The sequence below is a fragment of the Pyxicephalus adspersus genome, chromosome 10, assembly GCF_032062135.1.
Source record: "Pyxicephalus adspersus chromosome 10, UCB_Pads_2.0, whole genome shotgun sequence".
Classification (NCBI taxonomy): Eukaryota; Metazoa; Chordata; class Amphibia; order Anura; family Pyxicephalidae; genus Pyxicephalus; species Pyxicephalus adspersus.
In genome coordinates this window covers 8,724,988-8,750,879 of record NC_092867.1, presented here as the reverse complement: position 1 = coordinate 8,750,879, position 25,892 = coordinate 8,724,988, and the positions used below count along the sequence as shown (strand labels likewise).

General features: G+C 41.7%; 1 protein-coding gene across 3 annotated transcripts in view; it reads left to right on the top strand.

Moving 5' to 3' along the window:
• LDB1 (LIM domain binding 1) overlaps window positions 1–25,892 on the top strand; it is a 95,683-nt gene that overhangs the window by 60,922 nt on the left and 8,869 nt on the right. For 2 of the 3 annotated variants that reach the window (XM_072424436.1, XM_072424438.1), the window contains exons 2-10: window positions 17,310–17,412; window positions 20,037–20,081; window positions 20,842–20,917; window positions 22,072–22,174; window positions 22,518–22,690; window positions 23,794–23,916; window positions 24,045–24,128; window positions 24,803–24,926; window positions 25,011–25,159. In XM_072424436.1, the coding sequence (XP_072280537.1) occupies window positions 17,310–17,412; window positions 20,037–20,081; window positions 20,842–20,917; window positions 22,072–22,174; window positions 22,518–22,690; window positions 23,794–23,916; window positions 24,045–24,128; window positions 24,803–24,926; window positions 25,011–25,159 (980 nt within the window). The remainder of the gene's footprint in view (window positions 1–17,309; window positions 17,413–20,036; window positions 20,082–20,841; window positions 20,918–22,071; window positions 22,175–22,517; window positions 22,691–23,793; window positions 23,917–24,044; window positions 24,129–24,802; window positions 24,927–25,010; window positions 25,160–25,892) is intronic. The other variant, XM_072424437.1, reaches the window with a different exon arrangement.

Here is a 25,892-nt window from a genome sequence, read left to right as displayed (position 1 = left end):
AAGTCTTTTTCCCTTGTGTTGTACAAGCTATGTTATGCTATGATATGTTGGCTCTGCATCAAATCTCCTGTTTACCTATGAGCCTGTTTTGCGTTATTTCTATAAAGTTTTCTTTGTTTTAGGCACTGGTATTGTGAGAGGTTTGATCATTGCATTGCTTGTGTGACTGCACCCCAAAACTTTAGGGGGGGTTATGTGTTATAAGTGTCACTGAAGACTCTTCCATAGCTAATCTGTGATCTGCAGTCGCTCAGTTCTTGGCGGATGTTTCCCGACCAGTGAATCCATTTTAACCTCAAATTCAATGAAACCATTGGATCTGAAGTGAATCCAGTGACCGACCAATCGCAAGTGAACGATCAGACATATTGGTAATTGATAAAGTTGAATTGTGTGTACGAACGATCTATTAAATCCGATCAGAATTCCAATGCAATGCAAAGGGCACTCATAGAGAATATGCCACGTTTTATTCGATTAGTGATTAGAAAATTGGCAGCAGATCTGCTCATGTGACTCTGGCCTGAGGACTTGTTCACACTAGTGCTTTATATCAAATCATGCGGAAACGTGCATGACAATACGCAGCACATGTGTAATGGCCCCCTGACACACCTCCTCCGCATGCCCATGTGGTCCTTTAAAATAAAAACCCATACTGCACTAAATGTATGCATTTACATGGGCTGCCAATGCAAATAGCAACGCATGCGTGTTGTCTTTAAAGCATACGCATTGCCTTAATAGAAACAAGCCCTTATTGGCTTTCGGTCTGTAAACGGTGGATTGTGATTGGCTGGCATGGGCAGAGACAATATTTTGGGAATTGTAACAACATTCATTGTAACGCATGGTGGAAAGAAATGTTGCAATGCATCCCATACCGATTCCATCGTTTCAACGAATATTGGACCCCTCAAACTGAAATCGATTCTAACATCTGCAATCCAATGAAAATTATTATTGCCTGCATATTTTTTTTTGCAATGAACTCCACGTGCGTGCCAAGATCTGACTTGTGCAATAAGTGAATAGAAATATTCATTGTTTGTAAATTTTTTATTATTTACAATAAGCTGATGTGACAATCCTGAGGGAGGTTTCTGATTGGTTGCTGGTTGTCTCCCTATGGTTTGCATTAGGCAACCTTCCTATGTGCAATGTATGAACCTACCTAGGGCACGGCTACAAGTCCAAACACCCCAATGTAGTCTTATACCATATTACTCTACCTGCAGCCTCCTTGCTGCATTCCAGACAAGCATGGGTTAAAGAGAGCTCACAGGAAGCAGTGTGATAGTAATCCCCCACCCCCCTCTTTTTGCTTTTTTTCAGTCCCATCCCCCCCTCATAGGGTGGCTTTATGGCAGCTTTGATAATCTCTGCTTGCTAAAACAAATGAGACTTCAAAGAAAATAAACAATCACATCCTGCTCCAGCAAATGTCCAAATCTGCTAATGAATGGCCCCTAGATTAGGTGCCATAATAAGCCAGGAGACGGTTCAATTAGCCTCTTCAATAATAAATCAGCGACTAATCATCATTGATGATTTTAAGAGTGAAATGTGTTTTTTTTTTTTTTTTCCAGCACCAGATTTTTCTTGTTTGAATTGACTTTATAAAATATTTTATTATTGTTGACTTTATGAAATATATTAATATTGTTCATTTTATTTGGCTGCTTTGGAAAGGTCGCAATATATAGAGTGAATATGGAGAAAAACGGGGTACTGATTAGGGAATGACTGCTGTGCATTGCTGTGGAGGAGAGAGCTGCTTGCTAGTCTTCTCCATAGGACGAAAGCTCATTCGTTCATCTGTCACTGGACATCTGCATGGCGCTCTAGAGCCTTTTTATATAGCTCCAACATATTATGCAGCGCTGTACAAAGTTCATATCACTAACTGTCTCTCAAAGGAGCTCACAATCTAATGTGCCTGCCAAAGTTTACATGTTTACAACATTCCACCTTTCTGATCATTAAGCAAAAGAAAAGTGATTGGCCGGATGTCACGTGACGCCTCTTCTGATTGAGTTTTACCAGCATGTTGGTGTTCATGTACATTTTTCAATCATTTCAGATATAGGTCAGTTTTTTGTCCATGTGTATTAGGTTATAGGTGGCCATTTGGCTTTTACAATTGCCTGGGGTGGGCCTGATTGCTTGGAGATTTGAAGGATTGTTTAGGTAGGGCTACACCTTATCTGATGAAGATTGGACAATCTGATTGTTCCCTATTTAGCCAGCTTTGGGCTGTAAATGTGATGGAATTGTGATAATTTCGGTAATCCATGGCAGGGGTCAGATTACAATAGTTGATTGCTCTGCTCTTTGTTTGCTGAATTGGGGTTTATTGAAGGCTACACCTTGTTCCTGTGTGTACAATCGCTGTGTAGGAACTTCCTGTGGCTTATTGTATGTCTTCCTGGCAATCACCCATGGGTGATGTCTTGTGGTGAGTAGCCTTGGAGCGCAGAGATCCCGGTTTGCATTCTACCGATAACCTCAAAGTCTTTGCATTACATCCTGGTCTGGTGCTCCATTCGTGTGAAGATTAACAGGATGGCTGATTGGGTTCCACCTAAAATAACCCAACAAGTGATGCACCAATGGCTGCTGATCTGATTCCTTAAAGGCAAACTAAACCCAAAACTGTGCAATGCAAATTTGTGTACTTGTACATCGCATTACATCTCCTTTCCTCCCATGACTAAATTCAGCCAGTGATATATCAATCAGTTGTGACCATGTGACACCCAACATTGGAAGAACTATAAAAGCCAGGCTACAACTCCCAGCATTACAGTGCACACCACAGGCCTACAGGAGGAGTAGAACTTGGTAGCTGTAGAAGTCCATATGATAAAATGAAACTAAAGCTAGGTACACACGTGCAATAATTGTCGTTAGAAAGCGAACAACTAACGATTATGCACGATTATTTAAATAAACGATCGTATTGTGCACAATTCTGTACATGCTGTAACGATACGATCATTCAAATATAATCCACCAATAATGTACACCATCGTTTAAACGATGCAAGAAATGACATGTAAAGGAGAAAGTGTACTGCAGAACCACCCACAATCACTGAACGACCGTACACACAATAGATAGCGAACAATCGTCGCCTAATCAGATCCGCCGGGATGGTTGTTCATTTCCAGAAACAATCCTCATTCATCGGCATCATTGTGCACTTTTTTTGTTAACGATTATCGGACGAACGGTTGTTAGTGGTTCGTTTCCAATGATAATTTTTGCACACACCTTAAATGACACCAGGGGTCTCTGCAGATCAGCAGGCACACCTTTCACAATAGGTGTATTGATTACGTTTAATTTACACCAATCAACCTGAATGCTTTAGGAATTTGCTTTGTTTACTTTTGGGTTTAGTTGGGCTTTTTGTTGATTAATGCTGAAAACGATAATGTGCATTGTGTTTACTGTTACTTGAGAGCAGTGTAGATTCAGCTGAACATAATAGATTGTAAGCTCCAGGGACCAGTATAATGCCATCAAATAAGGCTGCAGGAAAGTATTAGCGGTCCCCTGTTGTGTGCCATGGTGTCATCTGCCTGCATCGCAGGACAGGGGACTGCTAATACTTCCCTGCAGCCTTTATGAACTGATAGCATCATAATGGACCCTGGAGCTTACAATCTAATATGTAACTAATAGTAACACCAGGGCCAGTACCACAGAACATGGCCGTGGACCAATCATCCAACACACCCAATCTCTCTAATATATACTAATATACCCTGTGCAGCTCCTAATACTTGAATGGGCTACCAATAGTCAAACAGCCAAAATTGCACCTACACCTTTTGTTCCTATTGGAGCGCAACACAATAGGACATGTTTTCGGGGTGCTATTCTTGCAATGTAACAGTACTGCAAATGTGTTTGGGCACTAAGTATTTTGCAGATATTTTTTTTTTTTTTTTCAGTTGACTAAACCTTTGTATAGATGCTCTGTAAATTTTTGTTTGATCACTCTGAAGTACCAGGTATTCCTCTTTGCTTTCAGTTGCCATATGGGGTGCGTGGGATGGGAGGTATGATGGCAATTAAGTAAACTTGTTGCTCTGCTCTGCGTGGATGTATAAAGGATGCGATAAGGGTTTCCATATCCCATACAAGTGATGTGTGTCTGTATTTCTCCATAGTTTGCTCGTTGATATGACAAGGGCCAGCATGTTAGTGTAGGATCATGGCATTTGTTTCCACTGCCAACGTCCTGAAGCATTAAGCGTTACCAGCAGGAGCCTTACATCACACCATGAACAGAAGCGGAAGCCCAGGAGTATTTCCTACACGCTGTCCCATACATGACAAGTCCTCCGTGTGTCTCCAGTCTGTGCAGCTGTATCGTTTTATCATGGTTTTGTTGCGGTTCTGAAGCCTTCCTAGTCCGGAGGCTGAGAGCATTGTCACTGGAAGTTCTGTCTTGTCAGCTTTTGCCTTTTTCGAAAGTTACAGTAAAAGTAAATGGGTTGTGTATATGGTGCAGGACTTTGCTTATTCAGACTAGCCATACACATAATGGTCAGAAGATCCGAGTGCAGTTTGCCCATCGTGTGCTGTGTTTGATCCTTGGGGTAGGTGGGAAGAAGCTGTTGGTGGGCCCCTTTTAGCTGGACGCACCAACCGGCACTTTTCAGCAACCACCCGGCTGATTTTTGGGTGCTTACTGAACAGTTACGGGTCACAATACAGGGGCTGTCCCCTGCCTATAATTTCTTCCAACCCGACTTAAAAAAAAAAAAGAGAGGTTTAGCTAAAGACAGCTGTGCAGAGCTGATACCCAGTCCCCAAATCCTGTTTCCACCCACAACAGGACTTAGGCTGCATACACACGTGGGATAATTGTGTTGGAAAGGATCTTTCATGATTCCTTCGAATGACTAACGACTGCACGATGCATGAATGAGTGCGGTACATACAGCACCGTTCTGTTCTAAGGAACTGGAGAGGGGGAGAACGACGGAGCGGCACCCCGCTGCGCTCTCTCCCCCTTCACTTCCATTATTATGATTGTTTGTAGTCCATCGTCCGTGGATCTGCCAGGACGGTTGTTCAGACAATGGACGATATCAGCCCTGAGCCGACTATTGGACGAGAAACCAATGCACGTGTGTACCTAGCCTTAGACTGCGTACACACGTGCGATAATTGACGTTGGAAAGAATCTTTCACAATTCTTTACAACGACAAAAGTACATCCACTTTGTTACTCTCATTTAATCTTTTTACAACCAGGCTGTAATTTATCACATGAATGAATTAGTTTAGACTATGACATCTTTCAGTATGTTACCCTTCTGATTCATCAAGCCTACGTTAGTTCTAACTTGCTGATAATTCAGTTTATCGACACGATGCAGACATCATCTGAACACTATGTTCCCAGCACAGTCTATGTGTACTGTTCATGCTGTGCTGCTTTGTGTTGAAGGAGAATACGGAGCTGTTCAGTCTGAGTTGACTCCTGATTGGAGAGGTGGGGAAATTGGTTATAGTAAAGTATCATTTGAAAAATATGGGGCTGAAATTTGGTGACTTTTGGGGAAAATATGCCCGACTCCTAGGCTACGTACACACGTCAGATGATTCTCGTGCTGTAGGTACAGTGCTCATTCATACATCTTTCAGTCCTTTGTCTTTGGAAAAACTTGTAAAAGATCCTTTCTAACGACAAAACTCTTACATGTGTACGTAGCCTTAAGCTGCATACACACTTGCAATTAGTGTCGTTGGATCATTTCCAGCGACAAACGATGCATGAACGAGTGCTGTACATACAGCACCATTCTGCTCTATGGAGAGGGGAGGGGAAGAACAATGGAGCGGCACCCTGCTGCACACACTCTCCCCCTTTTCTTGCATTATGATCGTTCGTCGTCCATCGTCCGTGGCTCCGCCAGAACTGTCGTTGGCCCTGAGCCGATTATCAGCGAGAAACATTGGACGTGTGTACGTAACTTAAGGCTGACTTCTGTTTGGAGTTACTGATTCGGATTAGAGAAACGGGACAAGAAAATTCAGGCATCCTTATCTGCATGCTGGTTCCAGGTCATTGACTAAGAAGGTCAGCATGACAACCAAGGAACTAGAAATCTAGGAAGAGAGACTAGCAATGTCAACCTCCATGCAATTGTTATTAAACTGTATTTATATAGTGCTAACATATCACGCAGCGTTGTACATTACAAAGGGTTGCCAATGACCGACCGTGACGGTGTAGAGGACCCTGACCAGAAGAGCTTACACTCTAGGAGCTGGGGGGGGGAGTATCGCACATTGGGGGGGGGATCTGGAGTGGTGGGAAGTAGTGACGGTTTTGGAGACAGAAGAAGACGGGTAGGTGAGGTTGAAGCGTTGGGTTTTGAGAGCTCTTTTAAATGAGCAGAAAGTAGCAGCAAGCCGAATAGGACGAGGAAGACCATTCCAGAGAGTCGGGGCAGCTCTAGAAAAGTCTTGTATCCGTGCGTGTGATGAGGTTATGAGTGAGGAAGTTGCTGGAGCAGTGGAGAACTAGTGTAAATTAGCACCATGGCAAACCTGTGCATGAACTAATGCTTGTTGCTATGTATATAATAAATCATAATGGTTTGGATGGGGCTGCACTGGTAATGCCTATAAGAAGTGCACTCTTGTCTAGTTTTATTTCTTTTAAAGGCTTTACTTTTTTATTATTATTATTATACATAGTATAATATAGTATTTATATAGCGCCATCATATTACGCAGCGCTGTACAAAGTTCATAGTCTTGTCACTAACTGTCCCTCAAAGGAGCTCACAATCTAATGTCCCTAGTATAGTCTATGTGGTTAATGTAGTTTAAGGTCAATTTTAGGGGGAAGCCAATTAACTTAACTGCATGTTTTTGGGATGTGGGAGGAAACCGGCTACCCGGAGGAAACCCACGCAAACACGGCGAGAACCTGCAAACTCCATACTTTGCTTATAGAACAGTCTCTGTTCCTGAATAACAATGCTCACATCCCCTATATCAGTCATTTCTATATCCTGTACTTTACCCAGTGCAGACTATTGTGTAGCAGGGGTATTGTGATCTAGCTTGTTGAGCCTGATGCCAAGTGTGGGAAAACCCTCCAGCACACCAGGCAACCGGTAATATAAAGTGTGCTTATTGTTGACAGTAATGTGTTTGGCATTGTGCATTGTTACTCGTGTTCATCCACCTTGATATTTTTTTTCAGCTTTTGTGCCACATTCAGATACAGAAATGCACAGAGAATAATGTAGAATTCAATGTAGAGTTTGATATGATAATTGTGATCTGAAATTTGGCTTCTTCAGCCAACTAGACATCAATGTTTGCAGAGCCCCAAAATTTGTGGGGAAGCCATTCTTGAACTCTGGAAATAACTCTTGGATCTTCAGGGATCTCCTGCTATAGTTATAAAATCTACAGCTCACTATGTATTAGTGTGGTGGTCTGTGGGAAGAATTCCGCTTACATTGCTAGCCATTGGGTAGGCTGCCATCTTTACAGGTAGCAAAAAAAGATCATTGGAATCTGCTAAACTGACCTGAGAGGCACAAACTGCTCATTGCTCAAGGAACTCCTAGAAACCTCTGGTTGAGAAACAATGGGGTAGACAAATCTTGTCTCTTACATTGCTGGCCGTTAATGTCACCCTTCTGGATAGCCAAAAAGATCATTGGTGTCGGGTTAAACTGACCCGAGGGTTACCAACTGCTTAGTTTTCAATAAGCCCCTGGCAACCTCTGGAAAAACCCTGGTGTGGGGTAATTGTGCTGTGAAAGGCAACTGAGACCTCTGCCTTCCCCAGTCATGTTCGATGCTCCACCGAGGGCAAATCCCCACTTATTTGTCACCAAAGTGGGTTTCCTTTTTAGACGTTTTCCTATCAATTACTGCTTCTGTGACCACTGTAAAGTTTTGCAGTGTTCTCTCCAGCCGTTTTTAGCCGGGTGCACCTTTCGGCACGTTTCGGTAACAACCCGGCTATTTTTGGGTGGTTACTGAGGAGTTGGGTCACAATACAGGGGCTGCCAGTGGCCTACAATTTCTTCCCACCCGGCTTAAAGAGAAACTAAATTCAAAACTGCAAAATAAAAAATCCACTTACCTTCAATCCTGCAGGGCAGTCCGATCCAGGATGTCGTGCATCTGGTCCCTGAGCCGGCGCTCCAGGCACCGCCATCTTTGCCTCTACTTCCTGGTTCCTCATCCTTCATCACCTGACCCAGGCGCGAGATCAGCTGACGTAGCATAAAAAAAATTTGCAGATCTTGCTGCGCATGCGTGCTCAGGCATGCGCAGAAGGAGCACCCAAGAGCCTTCCGGGATACGTGACGTAGGTATCCTGGGAGGCTTTACGCTCCTATCTATTAAATTAGGAGGCGGTGATGCACCCTTAAAAAAAAAAAAAAAAGAATTTTTACCTCTCATAAAAGGGTTGTCTACCATTTTATGTAAAGTGAAATTTCTGAGTTTAGATACGCTTTAAAAAAAAAAAAAAATCCCTGAGTTGAACACTGGTTTTGGATTTCTATAATGACCTGACCCAGTGATGAGGATCACCAGGCCAAAATGAGAAGGTGATTTTCACCACAGAGGACTCGTACAGCAGAGTTTCTTATTCACAATGCAAATCCATTTCTTGTTTTTTGACATCGACTTGGAACAAAATGAAGATCAGATTATTTGTTTATACTTCTAATTTTCCTGCTAGTTTCAGGTCAATTAATTCGAATGCAGCTAAGCCAGGGAACTAGCATTTTAAAGAGTCAATAGTGGCTACTCCTTTATTGTGCCACAGTTCAGGAATTTTTTAAGAATTCTCAAACAGGAGTAATCTGCAAAGGAAGACTCAACACATGACTGTTCTGTGGGTGGGGAGTTTTAACTTTTGCCTCTGGCGCAATTATTCAACACTTTTTATGTTTTCCCTTCCATGTACCATTCATCGATCCCCTATGAGACTACAGGACAAAGTAGTGACCTAGGGGATGGTAGATACAAACACAGAGCTCATTAGGGAACCAGGACACTCTCTGAAGGATCTTTTCAGCATCTGATACAGCTTGTCAAAGTCCAGATTGGGTTCCATGCCTAACAGGGAGGTAGATATTAAGCCATCTTTTGCAGCTTGCTCTTGAATAGTGACAGTCCCTATTTTAGTGCTGCCCCGTGTCCCAATTCTCACACCCTTCCTCTTGGAACACTAATGGAAGCTCACCCGGTCACTTCTATTTTCAGACTTGTCTTCCAAATCACAGCTGTTCCCTCATTCAGTCTTTGCTGGCAGCAGCATCTCCCATCTGGTGAGAACATGGATCTGGCCAGTCTCAAGTAACCATAGATGTCCCTGAGAGCTCCTGGAGGAGTATAGAACACATACTGTTACTGAGCCGCTTTTCAGGAACTGAATTCCACTGTTGGAAAAAGTCACATCCTCAAATAGTCATTTGTTTAATAATGCTGGAGGTGCAGGAAAGAGCTGGGGACGCTAATGCCTTAAAATTTCACTTCCTTTCCTGTTTCCGTAATAATTTAAAGAGACAAAACGTTAACAGATGGCCAGGGGTTGCAGGACCTTATTCAGTGCATGAACAGAAGAAGCTGAAATGCAGATAAAATTTTTAAAAGTTCTGCTCCATGTTTTTAGAGGTTCATGGTTGCTGCAATTACATCAATTACTACCTCCTAAATTGTAAGCTCTTCGGGGCAGGGTCCTCTCCTCCTCATCCTGTGTCACTGTCAGTGAATTGTACCCCCTATTTAATGTTCAGTGTTGCATATTATGTTGGTGTTATGTAAATAATAATGATTCTTGGTCAAGGACCTGCCCAAGCCTGTGTTGGAAGAATAGTATTGCACTGATCGGTGTGATTTCTCAACCTTTTCCACATGGGGGAACGCTTGAAATAATGATTAGGTGCCAATATTTATAATATGCCAGATTCATGGTGGCCTGGTGGTCAGTGGGATGATGCCTCCTACATTGCTGGCCCTTGAGAAGAATACAAATAGCCCATAGATCATTTGTGTCAATGCTACTGACCTAAGAGGCACAAATTATTATTAAACAGGATTTATATAGCGCCAGCATATTATGCAGTGCTGTACATTAAATAGGGGCTGCAAATGACTGACGGACAGTGACACAGGAGGAGGAGAGGACCCTCCCCCGAAGAGCTTACAATCAAAGAGGTAGGGGAAGTATCACACAATGAACCCCTTGCAACGTCTAAACACTAATCTAGTTTAAATTAGAGAAGGTTTATAACTTCTGAGATTTCTCACTTTTTCTTCTCTCTTCTGTCCGGTGAAACTGTTCATTGGGACTGAAAATGAGCTTAATGATTTTACAAACCAATTCCGTTCTTGCACGTGTTCTATAACGACTGGTTCTCTTTTAAATTTGGGATTTAGTTTTATATTACGCCACGTGTATTTATAAACCGCAGCGAGTCATATTCCAGTAACTGGTGTAGTAAAAGCAGGAACTGAGCATGACCATTGAGCTTTTTTTTTTTTTTTTTTTTTCTGATCGCTATCTGAATATCATAAATATTGCAACAGCTAACATCACTCCTGTGTCGGGAAGATAACCAAAGAGTTCATTTGTTGTGCTGTGTAGTAATGTGTGTTTTCTAGAATGAGCAATGCTTATCCGCTCATAGACCTCCGAGAACGTTAGGGCTTCTGTGCACGATTGACCGCCGGGATCGGGACCTAAAGAAATAAGATTTCATCTGTTTCTACTGACAGATGGTCATCCTATGTGCCTGGGTACCTTTAAAGAGTACACCATGCTTTGCTGATATATTCCTTCATAGGCATAATAACAGAACCTGTGTATTATGACCTCCACTCCTTGACCCTCCAGCCCACCTTTTCCGGCCTTTCCCGTGCTTCCAGGTATGGAGGATTCTATTATATTTCCCTACAGAAAACTGTTTTTATTAAAAACCAAGAGAATTATTTTTGGCACGTTACAGCTTACCAATCTTTATGTTTGGCTGCATTCGTTTTCTTTTTTCAGGCTTTTCGACCCTTTTCTTTTTTACCTGACAGTCCTTCCAGGAGTCCTCTTCTGTTCTTGAATGACCATGATTGCTGTACCTTTTCAGGAGAATATGAAGATTTCGCCTTACTCTGCACATTTCTGATTCCATGAATAAAGTAGTTGATTAATTTTTGGATAGAATGGACTATTGGAACATCTGTCTGATTTTTTTTTTTTTTGCTGCCAATGTTTAAAAGATTTAACCTCATTCCTTTGAAATACATAGAAATATTATGAGAGAAACACTTAGAACCCCCTCTGTAAGGTGCTCCTTTATTCTTCTTTTGGTGAATACCTGCCAATGGCCTCATAGCTTTATATACTTCCCCCACCTCCTGGATTGCAAGCTCTCCGGGACAGGGTCCTCTCCTCCCTCCTGTGTCACTGTCTGTATCTGTCTGTCATTTGCAACCCTTATTTAATGTACAGCGCTCTGTAATATGTTGGTGCTATATAAATACTGTCTGTTATAATAATGTACCCTGGAAAGGGGAAATGGGATTATTAGCTTACTGCATGCAGTTAGCTGGGTGTCTAAGGGACAGGAACATTTACCAGTAAACATTGAATTCTTCCCACTTTTATCAAATGCAGTTTTTTGCAGATGTTTTCTCATTTTACCAAGATAAGGAGAACAGTTATTGCAACGTTAAACTGCTACATTGTAGCTACTCTGTATCTCTTCTTACACTACATAGTAAGTTATATAGTGTCAGGTTAAAAATGTCACAAGTCAATCAAGTTCAACCACTAGAGAAAAAAACATATCAGATATCAGATACATCCCAGATATAATGTCCTTTGGACATATTTGATCCAGAGGAAGGAGAAAAATAACCCTGCTACAATTTTCTCCCAACAGAAAAAAAAATCCTTCCTTATTCCATGATTGGATGTTCCCTGTATAAACAGTCTGTTACTTTTAAAGCTTTAATTCCCAGTTATATTCTGTGCTTCTAAAAATCATCCAGCTTTTTCTTAAAGCAATCTATAGAACTTGCTGAAACTGAGGGATCCAATTCCACATTTTCACAGAGCTTACAGTGAAGAATCCCTTCCTTATCCTTAAAATTATTTTCCTCCAGATGCAAAGAGCGCCTTCGTTTGCTTTGTAATGATCTCAAAGTGAATAATTGGGAAGAGAGTTCTCTATATGGACCATTTATATATTTACACAGGCTGACCATATCCCCCCTTATACGTGTCTTCTCAAGGGAGAATAGATTCAGTTCAGCTAATCTCTCCTCATAGCTGAGCTCCTTCATTCCTTTTATTAGTTTAGTTACCCTTCTCTGCACTCTCTCCAATTCCACAATGTCCTTTTTGTGAACTGGTGGCCAAAACTGGACTGCAAACTCCAGATGTGGTCTGACCAATGCTTTGTACAGGGGCAGGATTATGTCTCCATCTCTGCAGTCTATTCCTCTTTTAATACAAGAAAGTACTTTGCTAGCTTTAGATATTGCAGCTTGACATTGCAATTCGGTTTGGTTAGAGAAATGATTTACCTTGGAATAGCAGAGCCAGAAACCGTTACCTATTGGGCTTTCTGCAGGATGATGGGGCACCTACTGGAGCGATCAAATGGCTTACAATGTTCTTAGTATTTTTACCTGCATTAATATCACCCCAGTGGTATCAAACTAATGTCTTGACCATTACTAGTTCTCAGGACTGTTAAGTTACTATGTCCTTGTACCTTTTCTGGAGGTCATATTCATATGTGGATAGCTGGTGACTAACCTGTACACTGGATTTGTGTAGATTGCAAATGATCTTTTGAAATTGTTTCCAGTGACTCTAAAACGAACGAGCCCTGTTCAGTTCTATAGGGGGGATAAGCAGCAGACACTCTGCTGCATCCTCTTCCAGAAGAATCAACAGTGGTTGGCTGTTGATTCGCACCCACAATAGATTTTCACCTCGTGAGAATTATCTTGTGCGTGTACGTAGCTTTATTATAAGTGACCCCTGTCCTGATTCATCCTTATTGCATGATGGTTTTCTTTAAGACTACCTTTCCTTTTTTTTTTTTTTTTTTGCCTCCATGTTGTATTGTATTTCAGTGTGCAGCAACCATACAGATTGTTTTGGTTTTTAAAAGCCTTCCTGCAGCATGGAGGAAATGGGCAGGCGGCTAATGAGATGCAATCTCCCCCAGGGTAACGAGGAGGGGGATGTGCGATGAAAAGCAGGAGTGTCACTGGGGATGTGTGAATCCTGGATAATGTCTTCCTAGGCCTGGCCCTGTGTTTATTATATGTCCAGCTCACTGGAGCACATGACAGGCGCCATCCTACAATGCTCATCTCTCTGTTTACCTTAAAGCCGAGCTGCTGGAAAATATTCTATAAACATGCAGTGTATTCTCGTTATTCATGTATTTGCAAAAATAAATAAATAATATTACAGAGAATCTGCATACCGGTAAGTCGGCCTTGGCAAGCTGACCCAAAAGAGGAGGGTGAGGGGGGTTAATAATGTGCGGCACAGGCTGGGGGTAGATTTGTGACTACACGGAATCATCCGACATTTTTATCATGGGTCACCTATTGGGTGGGGGAAGAATGGTAAATCTGCACATAGGGGATGCTTGTAATCGGGGTTGTGGAGTCAGGGGTCAACATTGGTACAGAATTTGGGTACCCAATAATTGCTTCAAACCCATCTCCACAGCCCTGTTTTGTAATGTAGTTTATATATATATATATATATATATATATATATATATATATATATATATATATATAAAATATGGGTCATGGCACACATTGGACATTATCAAAGGAGCCAAAATTACAAACAGGAATTAATATGAGATGGTTTGGCAAAAAGAAAAGCAGCTCATATTTGGCTCAAAGTGCCATCATGTTCTAGGCAGGGATCATATGGTCTTTTGGCTACCAGGTGCACTGTGGGTGTTTGACATTATAAAAGACCACAGACAGTCTGTTGTTTTCAATCAGACCCAATCTACAGTGGTAGCAGGCAGCAAAGCTTGGGGAAGTAATGAGGAATTATGATGATTGCCCTGTTTAATATTATTCAGTGGTGTTTAAAACATTTAATGGGCCATTGTGATTTATATATACATGGCATTTTTTTTACACATAACCCCACAATTCACACCACAGGGTATGTGACCTCTAGGCTCTTCCCATGCTGCAGCGCTTGGGCTTAAAATGTCAGCGGCTGGGCCTGGGCAACATTGCATGATGAGTATTCTGCTGCCATGGATGGATGGAGGAGTGGTGGTGCAATGCTGGGGAGGCGAGCCGGAAATGAGGTGGCTCCATATGACTTGCTGCAGCTTCTAATAGATATTCTAAGAAGCTTACAGTGTGCATCAAAGAGAGGAGGTGATATCTGTGCAAGACGGAAGGAAGGCTGGAAGTCCTCTTCAAAAATGAAAGCAGGAAAGAAAAATACCTGTTGCCAGAAATGCACTCCGCTCCTCGTACATTAAGAAAAACACAGTGCAGGAAATCGGGGGATTTGCACAATGCACCTTGCATGCTTTTTTTGTTTTGTTTTGTTTTGTTCTGATAGTGCTCCCTGTACGTGGCACGTTTACAAGCCAAACGCCAGATGTTGTCCTCTATCTTCATAATCCTACCATTTCAGGAAACCATCACCAGATCAATAATTCCTTCTAGAATGACTACCGCCGGGTTTGATATTTGGCCGATGTAAAACTGCTATTGAAGTTGCCCTTTAATCCGGGGTCTGCAGATTCCACTTTAATCTATTCGTGGAGGTCCCAGCGAGGTGACGGACATTTCTGCCATGCAGGGAAAAGACTTGGAATCTTCTGTAAAGGAGACAAAAGAAGCAGAAGGACTTGTGTCCCGACAAGCCACCCTGCCAGGGAACAAAGGATATGGGGTCACTCCGCTGGGGGGGAGATATAACCCTAGATCTGGCTCATGCTGGAGGGATGTGCATCAAAGATTTTCTTTTATCTGCTTTTGTAAGACTGTTTACCCCCCTGTCATGGCTGCAAAAAAAAAAAAAGTTGCAGCTATTTTGGTTTTATTATAATTTTTCGGCAACCATTTTTTTTTTAATTGGAAGTGTTATATTAATCAAATCATTTTTCTTTAACTTTTGGCTATTATGTGCATTGTGGTTTTTTGATGCCATTGGAGCCTGTAGATGTGTCATTGTTTTTATTCACACCCTTTTATGTTGGTAAATTTAGTCTACTGAATTACTAGATCAGTGTTTCCTGGAACCCTAGGGTTCCTCCAGATGTTTCAAGAGGTTCCTTGTATTATACTTCCCCCACTTCTTAGATTGTAAGCTCTTCAGGGCAGAGTCCTTTCCTCCTCCTGTGTCACTGTCTGTCATTTGCAACCCCTATTTAATGTACAACGTTGCGTTATATGTTGGCGCGAAAATATTTTTCAAAAATAGGAGGAACAGTTTGGTACAAGTGCAGCTGCCCCCATACATAAATGCAGACTTTGTATAAAACGTTGTTGGCCTTTGAGGTTATAAATTACAGTGGTTTGGACAGTAATTCGAATTTTGCTCATGTCCTTTTGTGTTGCATGCAGTTGTTTGAATACCTCGAGCTGTTGGGTACAAGGTACACTTTACCTGAATGATGACGTTCAGTGTTGGGCTGCTCAGGGTTATAACTGCTAAACTATAAGTCCCAGGTATAAATAGGCGCTGCCACTTTGGTAGAAAGCAGCCCGTACCCCCTGATAACACCCCTCCAGTGAGATCTACTTACCCATCCATGCTGAACTCCAAAACTGCAGGGCTTGATAAGTTTAATGTTATGTAAGGTGCAATAATTATTATTATTACACAGTATTTATATAGCACTGACATAATATGCAGTGCTGTACAAATGTCACTAGCTGTCCCTCAAACAGCTCGCAATCAGGTCAATATTGTAGGGGGGAGCCAATTAACTAACCATGTTGTTGTGATGTGGGAGGTAACCGGAGTACTCGGAGGAAACCCACACAAACGTGGGGAGAACCTCCAAACCCCATGCAGATAGTGTCCTGGTCAAGATTCGAACCTGGGACCTGCAAAGGCCAGAATGCTAACCACTGAGCCACCATGCTTTGCAATACAATGTGAGATTGATCAGATCTAAACTTTGATTTAAAACCGGAAGTTCATCAACCAATCTGATTGGATAGAGTAGAATTTACTGCTTTGAAGCTTTTTTTTTCTTTCTTTTTTTCTTTCTTTTTTTTATTGGTAATAATGATTAAAACAAATGCTAGATAACAGAATAATCATGGAAAATGTCCCTAAAACTCAAGGACGGGGTTGCTGTCTGTTTGCATGGCCAGCATAGACGTTCTCCCCCTATGTGTTAATATTCAGAAATCTATGGACCGTTTTTCTTATAGTCAATAGAACTGGATTTTTTTCCACTGATTTTCACAACCTCTTCATTATCAGCCTCATAGTTTAGAATGAAATACGCTGAGTAAGCTGCATTGCATGTTATTAATTGAGGACAGGAAGTGGACTTAGTAGAATACTGTATGATGATGGCCTTATGAATATTCATAGCAATACACATCAACCATGTATTTAACTTTTCTGTTGTCCGTCAGCATTTTGCGTCCAAACCTAAAAGCTGCATTGAAAGCAGCCACTGAGCTCCAATTTTGTGTGAAAAATCGGATATAAATAAATACGTTTATGTGTGAGATGTCCTCCCCAGCTCTTATATGCTGGGCGCACCACCCGGCGTATTTCAGTAACCACCCAGTTGGTTACTGAAATGTTGGGTCACAATACAGAGGCTGCCACCTACCTACAGCTTCTTCCCACCCAGGTTAAAAACATTTCTTAGGAGAATACTATGTATGTATATCAATAGCACCAACATATTATATAGCCCTGTACAGATTCATAGCCATGGCAGACACTGACTTTCAAAATCTAAAAAATCCCCACCATAGCCCAATGTTAGTTTTTGGGAAATGCTAATTATGTGTGTGTATATGTTTAATACACTCCAATTAGAATAGTGGTGTGCTAATCATGTGACTGGCAGTCTCTCCCACACGGTACTTTCACTTTAGTTTGTGAACGGCCTGTCTGAATATTTACCAAGTAATACAAGTGTTAATAATCGGGCAGAAAAGTGTTTAAATATACTTGTGGAGGAGGTTTGTCATTGTGATCATTTACTTTTGTTTTTTTCTGGTGTACCAATGTTATAACACGGTTCTCTTTCTTCATACAGGCTGTTCCTCCAAGTCATTCAAACTGTACTCGCCAAAGGAGCCCCCGAACGGCAACGCCTTTCCCCCCTTCCACCCGGGCACAATGCTGGATCGAGATGTGGGGTAGGTACATCTGTCTGCTCACCACGCTTTAGACCTGTATAATATACTGCTGTATTATCTCTGGAAAGCCAGCTCTGTAGGATTCTGTGAACATTGCTCTGTAGAGGATACTTAGATTTGCTTCTGCTCATCCCTTGTGATAGAAAAAATTCCTTGTACCTTCCAGTATGAAAGAACAATGTGACCCACCCCAAGTGACTACACCGATTCAAAAGCCCACCTCTGTCACATAGGGAGAATTCATAGCTTTGTGTAAGATATGCGTAAAATGTGAATCAACTTCACATATTTGCTCCCATTTGGGTCTGTTTTATTATACCCCAACAAGCACTTTGTTCACATTTAACAAAAAAAAAAACTTTTGTTGATCATTTCAGAAATTTATTGCTGACCTATGCACCCAGTTTGCTACCAAACAGCGTGTATTCTGTAGCCCCATCCAAGGGTGACAACGTCTTCTCTACATACATGCCCTCTGGAGTGCGCTAGGTCAGTGTCTGAATAAAGGTGAATCTCCGCTTGCACCAGGCTTGTTTCACATGTGGCAGATGATCGCGAGGGAAAGAACAGTATGAATCTGTAGAGGTCTCCATTAAAGAGAACCTGTTCCTTTGCTCTGCATTGGGGATTTACAGTTTCACTTGAATGTAAAAAAAACTGTTGAAAGACCGTGAAAAAGTAAAATCTTTACATATTTTTAATAAACAGCTATTAGGCTTTAAAATCCCTCACTAACCTTTGCAGCTGCAAGCACCGTGGAACAATTCATGTTCTCTCGCCTGTCCGGTGCACCTGCTTTGTGCTACATTCACTGTTGGGAGGGGGAAGCTTAGCTACAGAGAAGAGGGGGCTCTGGCAGACTTGCTGCACCTTCTAGTGCACATTATGAAAAGCTCACCTGCAAGGAGCCTGTACAACTATACAAGACTAAAGGGATGGCTGGACTTATTAAGTATATGTAAAAATTTAGGTGTGCATAGCTTGACCACAGTCACATGTTACGGTAGATCTTGGTTATAGTCACTGCCCCCCTCGTACACACAAGACGTGTGGTTTGTAGTTCCTAGAGCCTGAATAGATGCCAATTACACTGCCTGCTGTAATAGCGCTGATGTTCTCCATCCATTCCCTGGATCACAGATCTCCCGTTGGCATTGTTTACACTCCCGCTCCCGCCCTCTGGCTGTGCACTGTAATTAATGGGCAGTGTCGGTCCTCGGATTCTGCTTCCCTTCTCATCACGTTAATCCACAGTGCATTAGGTGATGACGGGCAGCATAATTTGCGGTTTGTGCAGGAAGAGGTTGGCTGTCCATTGATTAATGGGATCTCGGATATTCACAAACTGCTGTGCGCTCACTGAATACAGCTGTCTACTGATATCTGAGCTGCTGTACAATGGCTACAGCTTGAGGATTAAAAACCTTGAATGTGGGAGCAGAAATGGACATCCTCTAGTTCAAGTGAATTTATCACTGGGGAAGAGAAGACTGGGGTAATGGTTCAATGTAACTGCAAGAGACTCATCGTCTCACTCTAGACAAAGATAATGGGCACGTGGGTGAGTGATGACCCTACGGTTGTGAACGGGAGCAGTTGGGACACTGTGCTGTGTTATCCAAAATAACCCTTAGGCTATGTACACACGTCAGATGATTCTCATCTGATCGCCTCAGGGCTCATATCCGACGAGAATCTGGCGTGTGTACAGCGCTCATCGTCTGAACAACCGTCTTGGTGGATCCACGAACGAGGAAAGATCTTAATGAGAGTAAAGGGGATAGAGCGCAGCAGGGGGGGCGCTTTGTCGTTTTTCCCCTCTTCATAGAGCAGTTGGTGGAAAGGATTTTGGAAGATCCTTTCCAACGACAATTATAGCACGTGTGTATGTAGCCTGAGGGGGAATAGTTTTGTGCATGCGTTGGCATTGCAGTGGGGTTCTGGGTGCAGTTGGGTCCCTGGATGCAAGATGTGACTTCTGGCCGCATGTTTGCTTTTCTCTCTCTGGAGGAAGAACTGCGCTGTAACATGCATAAATGCATTGACCTGCATTTCAGTTTGCTGCTCCTTGGTGCTATACAACTGGGAGCAGCAAAGCACTCAGGATCAGAAAAATAGCCTTCATATGATGTCTGGATAAAGGGGGTCAGTGAGGCATTGTCATGGGGAGCACTATGATCTCTGTGGAACGCCATACCTGGAAGTATTACAATGACACATTACTTTGAATTTCTATACTCCAATTGTATCTTCTAGGTCCACTTTAAGAGACATTTAGCTCTCTTCCTAGTTTTTTTTTTTTTTTTTTGCATATTTTGGCACACCGCTGAGTACATTTCATTGTTTAGAATACAAAAGCAAACAAGACTCCTCACTGTGTAATATAAATAGATGATTGTCAGAGTCCTCCTTATAGCTTCCCTTAGATATAACTGGATAAAACCTGCAGAGATGGATCTGTGTAGCTGGGATTTGATTTCACGCACCAGAGGCTGATTTGTTTTAGGTTTGGACAGGCAATTGTTCTGTGTTGGCCAATGACCAGGGGTCATTGGGTTCATATGAGAAGGAAGCTTTTGTCTTCATCTTCATATTACAATTTCTGTTCTTTTCTTGATTCCTAGACCCACCCCGATGTATCCTCCAACGTACCTGGAGCCCGGGATTGGGTAAGGATCTTCAATGTCACCAGAATGTTTTCTCTGTAAAGCTGGGTACACACACTCAAAAATTGTCAAAAAATTATTCAGCACCCTCAGGACAGCTTAGTTCTGTTCTATTGGTGGTGGGGGTGGAGATGGGGGATGGTGTGTCAAGACAAAAAAAGTGTGTGAACTCAGAAATGCAACATATTGCAGATTGCCAGTCCTGCTTTCATAGGTGCTAGATAAGTGTGCGGCCTCCTACGTTGAATGGGAATATGATTTTGCCTATAATGAGCACGATCAGAAATATATGTTGGGGATATTCTTCAGGTTTTATAACCATCACAGACGCAGTGGTATAGAATCTATTAGAATTAAGGTGATCTCTAAATAATGACTATTTGCAGCTAAATATGTTTATGCCTCTGCTGGGTCCTCATAGGGTCTGAAATCTCTAGGTTGATAACACTTCAGAACTGCAAATATGGCTTCTGCCATTACCAGCTTGCTTTTCTTGTCATTTGGACTATCTGCAAGTCCCATTTTACACAGATGGGGTTACATGGTTGTCAGCAATGACAGCAATTCCTGTCTGTCATTTTGACAGCCAGTTATTGTCAGGGACTGGACCTAAGAGAGGCATCCTAAAATACTCCTATTAGTGCTCCACACTGTTTAATTTTATTATATTTTACTCTAAACTGCTCATGGTGCTGATGTATTTTTTTCTTCCATAAGTGAAATAATGTTTTCATTTACTAAAGCAGTTCTATTATTTGTGCAGGAGACACACGCCGTACGGGAACCAGACAGACTACAGAATATTTGAACTAAACAAACGTCTGCAGAATTGGACAGAGGTACATCTTCATCTTTATTGTTTTATTGCATAAGAGTTGTTGGTGTTGTGTTGCAGAATTCAGTGACCGTCTTGCTACAAGTAATCTTTATCCCATCCAAGATGTGTAGCAAGGTGACTGCAGAAAGTTTGTGTGGTCATCTTGTGTTGCCCTAAGACAACTCATAAGTACCATTTACACACACGTGCTATTTCAGTGCATGTGCATGCCCACATTTTCCCTTCCTGCATTATTTTAATGGGCTGCCTAAGAGTCCAAAAATTGAAGCTATACATATATGTTTAGGAGCGCACAGCTACTCTATATAATGCATAGCCGAATGCCACACAGTAGAGGTGTAATTGGTACCATACTGTTCATGTCGGTACAGCAACATATGCACTCCTGCAGCACATATATGTGAGCTGGCCCTTAAAGGTAACCTGGAATGTGTGATTTATTTTTTTTCCTACTTCTAAAGTAGTCCTTCCCCTTCTTTTTGGAGCAGTTACGTATATCTGTTGTTCATTATGAATGCAGCCTATGTATTGGTATTATACATACTGACCATTAACATGTGGTGCACATATAAGATGTACCTAGTCACCCCTTACCTGGAAATCAGGGATTAAATATTAGCTCTAGTAATATTGTGGGGGGGGGGGGGCTGAACTAAAATCAGGGGTCATAGTGTCATTCTTGTAAGCAGATTTCATATATACTGACTTTTAGGCAAATCCTTAATGTTCCTAAGGATGATGAAATAAGTTTATTCCTCCCTGCACCCTCACTGGAAATATTCATTTCCTGTGTGGTCAGTGGAGCAAATCTTCCCTATGGGAATATGGGCAGCAGTGAGCTTTAATGGCTTAGGGCTTTAATGGAGGATTTGGTGACTATTCAGGCTAAAGGGCTTCCAGGGCTGGGTTTTCTTTTTTTCTTTTTTGACAGTACAAGCAATTTGGCTTGAATGTGTGGTAAGGAAGTGGAGGCCAAGGTGGCAAATTGCACATGCTTACTGGAAGTAGAAGGACCAGGACCTAACCGTTTATCACTGCTATGGAATAAAAAAAAAAACCCAGCCCCGGAAGCCCTTTAGCTTGAAATTCTGAATAATTTGGTTTTTCAGTGTTGGGTTTTGTGTGATGCTATAAACTTCTCTCTTTACATTGCAGGAATGTGATAATCTCTGGTGGGATGCCTTCACTACGGAGTTCTTCGAAGATGACGCCATGTTGACCATCACCTTTTGCTTGGAAGATGGACCAAAGAGATACAGTAAGTTGTCCTTGTAACCTGATCTGTCTTTATTGTCCTATACAAACCAAAGCTGAGGGGAAACTGCACCACATGGGCTGCCAGGTTTTGCACCACAAATGGCAATGAAAATGTAGCCAGAGTCAACTTTGTGTGCATTCTTTGTCTGCCTTGACACGTTGGCCCCCTTTGGTGCCTTCTTTCAAAACTTTATCAACATATAGACTCCAAACTTTTCCCTCTTACTAGTTTGGAGTGCAGGTAAGGTCCTAAAAAACCCTGGCTTCTGTAGTGTCAACATGTTTGGAGGCTCTGTTTACTCAGCTTTGTAAAATTGTGTAATTCTGTCTCTGTTTCTCTCTAGCAATCGGAAGGACGCTTATTCCCCGGTATTTCCGCAGCATATTTGAGGGAGGGGCCACAGAACTGTATTACGTCCTAAAACACCCCAAGGAGTCATTCCACAATAACTTTGTTTCCCTTGACTGCGATCAGTGCACAATGGTCACACAGCATGGAAAGCCCATGTTTACACAGGTAACGGAGGGCCTGCCGGGTACATGCGTGTGTGGGGATCACATAGAATGTGAAAGCTGTAAATGAGCAATGAACAAATCCTTGCTAACCTCTGTAGCTGCGAACACTGTAGGGCATTTTATCTTACAATTCACAACAGATGCACTGAAGTCTAGGGAACAGTAAAGGCAAAGGAGTTTGGAGTTTTAAATGTGTACTAATTACCTGGTGGCTAAACTTTTTAAATCTCTGACCAAAACAAAGCCGAAAGCAGGTGTTGCCCAAAATTCCTAACATGTTTTTTCCATGTGTGTGGTTCGGAGAATAAAGTGATTCAATTAACAGCCAGGCATCTACCATGTTTAGGAGAGGTCAGCGATGTCCACACCTTAATTTCCAGACCTGATTTTGGTTATTTCTTTTGATATTTTTCTGATTGGTGCCTGTATTTAGCTGAACACATGAGCTGCATACTCCTTCTGAGTCAGTGACTTATGATCGTCTGCCTTTAAAACCTAATAACGCCAACCAGACAAGCTGTATATTACAGAAGAAGGTCAGCAATGGTACTTAGATAATCTCTCTGTGATAGAGCTTCTTTGCACTGTGAGTAGCTCTCCATAGACCTGAAAATCCAGCATTATAGGAGAGTTGCTGTAATGTATATATTAAGGGTGACATCTAGTGGTCAGTTATGGGTAAGACAGCTAGGGAATTTCAGAAAACTGCTTACTGAACATGTATCTTTAAGCAAAAACATCTGAAGGTTCTCATTCCATCCAGGTTATGTTATATCTAATAGTAGTTAGTCATATTCAGATGGACTTGTTCTTGTAATGTTATAGTTGATTTGTTGTTTAAAGCAAACCCCCATGCAGTACCCAATACAGAGGTGTTTAGTATTTCACTTTAAATTACAAAGAATCAATGTCTAATTTAAAGGTGATGTGAAAAAAAAAAAAAAAACTGGCTTGTACCTTAAAAGATATGAGATATACAGTTTCTTTTAGTAATAGACATACGCTCCATTTATTCTACAATATGTTTGACGTTATGTAGATTTGCATGTTTTAATTATGCCTTTTGACACATTTTTTATAATTGCATTAAATTTGTCTCTTTAGGTGTGCGTAGAGGGGCGGTTATACCTTGAGTTCATGTTTGATGACATGATGAGGATAAAAACGTGGCATTTCAGCATCCGGCAACATCGAGAACTCATTCCCCGCAGTATCCTCGCCATGCATGTAAGTACTCTGAAGACGCAAGTAAATTTGTGTTTATTCAAAAGCAACTAGTAAAAGTACCTGAATTTGAATTTTTCAGTCCCTTGTCCAGCTGATTTGCCATCTAAACTGCATCTTTCACCTTTTAGGCCCAGGACCCCCAAATGTTGGACCAGTTGTCAAAGAACATTACAAGATGTGGACTTTCAAACTCTACACTCAACTACCTCCGAGTAAGGAAGCAACGCTATGTGTTTGTCAGATATCTTCTTATTATATCAAAAGATTTTATCAGAACAATATTTCACAAGTTTTCACAATGTTTGCATGAAATTGTATCCTGATATTTGTATTACTTTCTTGCAAAAGTACCTTTTCAGTGCACTGCTTTTTGAAGGCAAGGGAAAGAGCTGGACAATTAAATTTGAAAATCCCTAAACTATACTATATGGTCAAAGCATGTGGACACCTCTGAGTTTGTTGGACACCCCATTTTAAAACCATAGAAATTAACTTTAGGTTGTTCCCTGCTTGTGTCTATACCATCCTTTAAGTCTTCCCTGGGGGATTTTTACAAGATTTTTGTGTGCCAGTAGTAATTTATGCCCATTTGGCCGAAATATGTGAAGTCAGGCACTGACTTTGGGGTAAGAAGACCAGGCTCGGTTTTAAGGTCCAATTTTAATCTGAATGTGTTCAATTGAACACTTAAGTTCTTTAACACCAAACTAACACCATGTATTTATGTTGCTGGCTTTTATAGAAATAACCACACAGGTGTCAAAAACATTACAGTTTTTACAAGTTGTTCAATCTTTAGGTTCAGCACAGGTGAAGTACTGGTATTCTTTTTAATGATTTATATTGAAAAGATGTTGGGCACTGATGTTTTTTCTTTCCTTCCCAGCTCTGTGTAATACTAGAGCCAATGCAGGAGCTCATGTCCCGACACAAGACGTACAGTTTAAGTCCCCGTGACTGCCTCAAGACGTGTCTCTTTCAGAAATGGCAGAGAATGGTAGCACCACCTGGTGAGCAAACATGTCCATATTAGTTATCCTACTCTTTCAACCTGTGTGGAACGACTAAATAAACCTGTCCTGTCTTTCCTGCAGCTGAGCCAGCCAGACAAGCCCCCAATAAGAGGAGAAAAAGGAAGATGTCTGGAGGGAGCACAATGAGCTCTGGAGGGGGCAACACAAATAACAGCAACAGTAAAAAGAAGAGTCCCGCCAGTACGTTCGCCCTCTCCAGCCAGGTACCTGTAAGCATCACCTTTTAATTTTCCTACCTTTAAGAAAGGCACACTACACTACAATGACTGACTAAAGCAAAAAGTAAACAGTCTTTTATATGTTGTACAACTACAAGTCCTAATGTTCAATGCAATCCAGAAGCATGCTAGGATGTAGATGGGAACTGGTCAGGGAATTGGTAATAATCTGAATCTCCGCTCTCATAATAATAATGCAGCCTTACCTCCTGGGGTGTCGGTGTGTGTTCTGCTGTTCACCTGTGTTCCCTGCATTCTCTTTGCCAAGCAGTGGCTGTCTAAATGGCCCCATGTCGCCTGACTCCTGCTTGTGTAGATAATTGGTAGTCTTCTTGGGCTGCTGAAGAAGGGAACACAATAAGATGGTAGAAAGCACCCCACCTCAACCTAGATGAAAGGAAGTCTTGTCTAATTTTGGTTGCATTGCAATACGTTAAATGCCCATTTAAAATGATCGGGCTTCCTTAATGCAATACAAATAGAGGTTCTTTTTGATTATTGCAGCATGGGGCGTTAATGCATATTCAGCACTAAAGTGTTAAGGGACCTTAAAGAAGTAAAAGCCTTAGGTTGGGTTAGTGGCGTTAATATGGCACTGCTTCATCCTATATAGTTAAATCTGATACCAAAGAATAGTGATGATATTACTGTTTCAAAAGTAAAAATTATATTCTTCCCTCCCTTTACACACCATGCCTGCCACTATATCCTCAGGTTCAAAGGC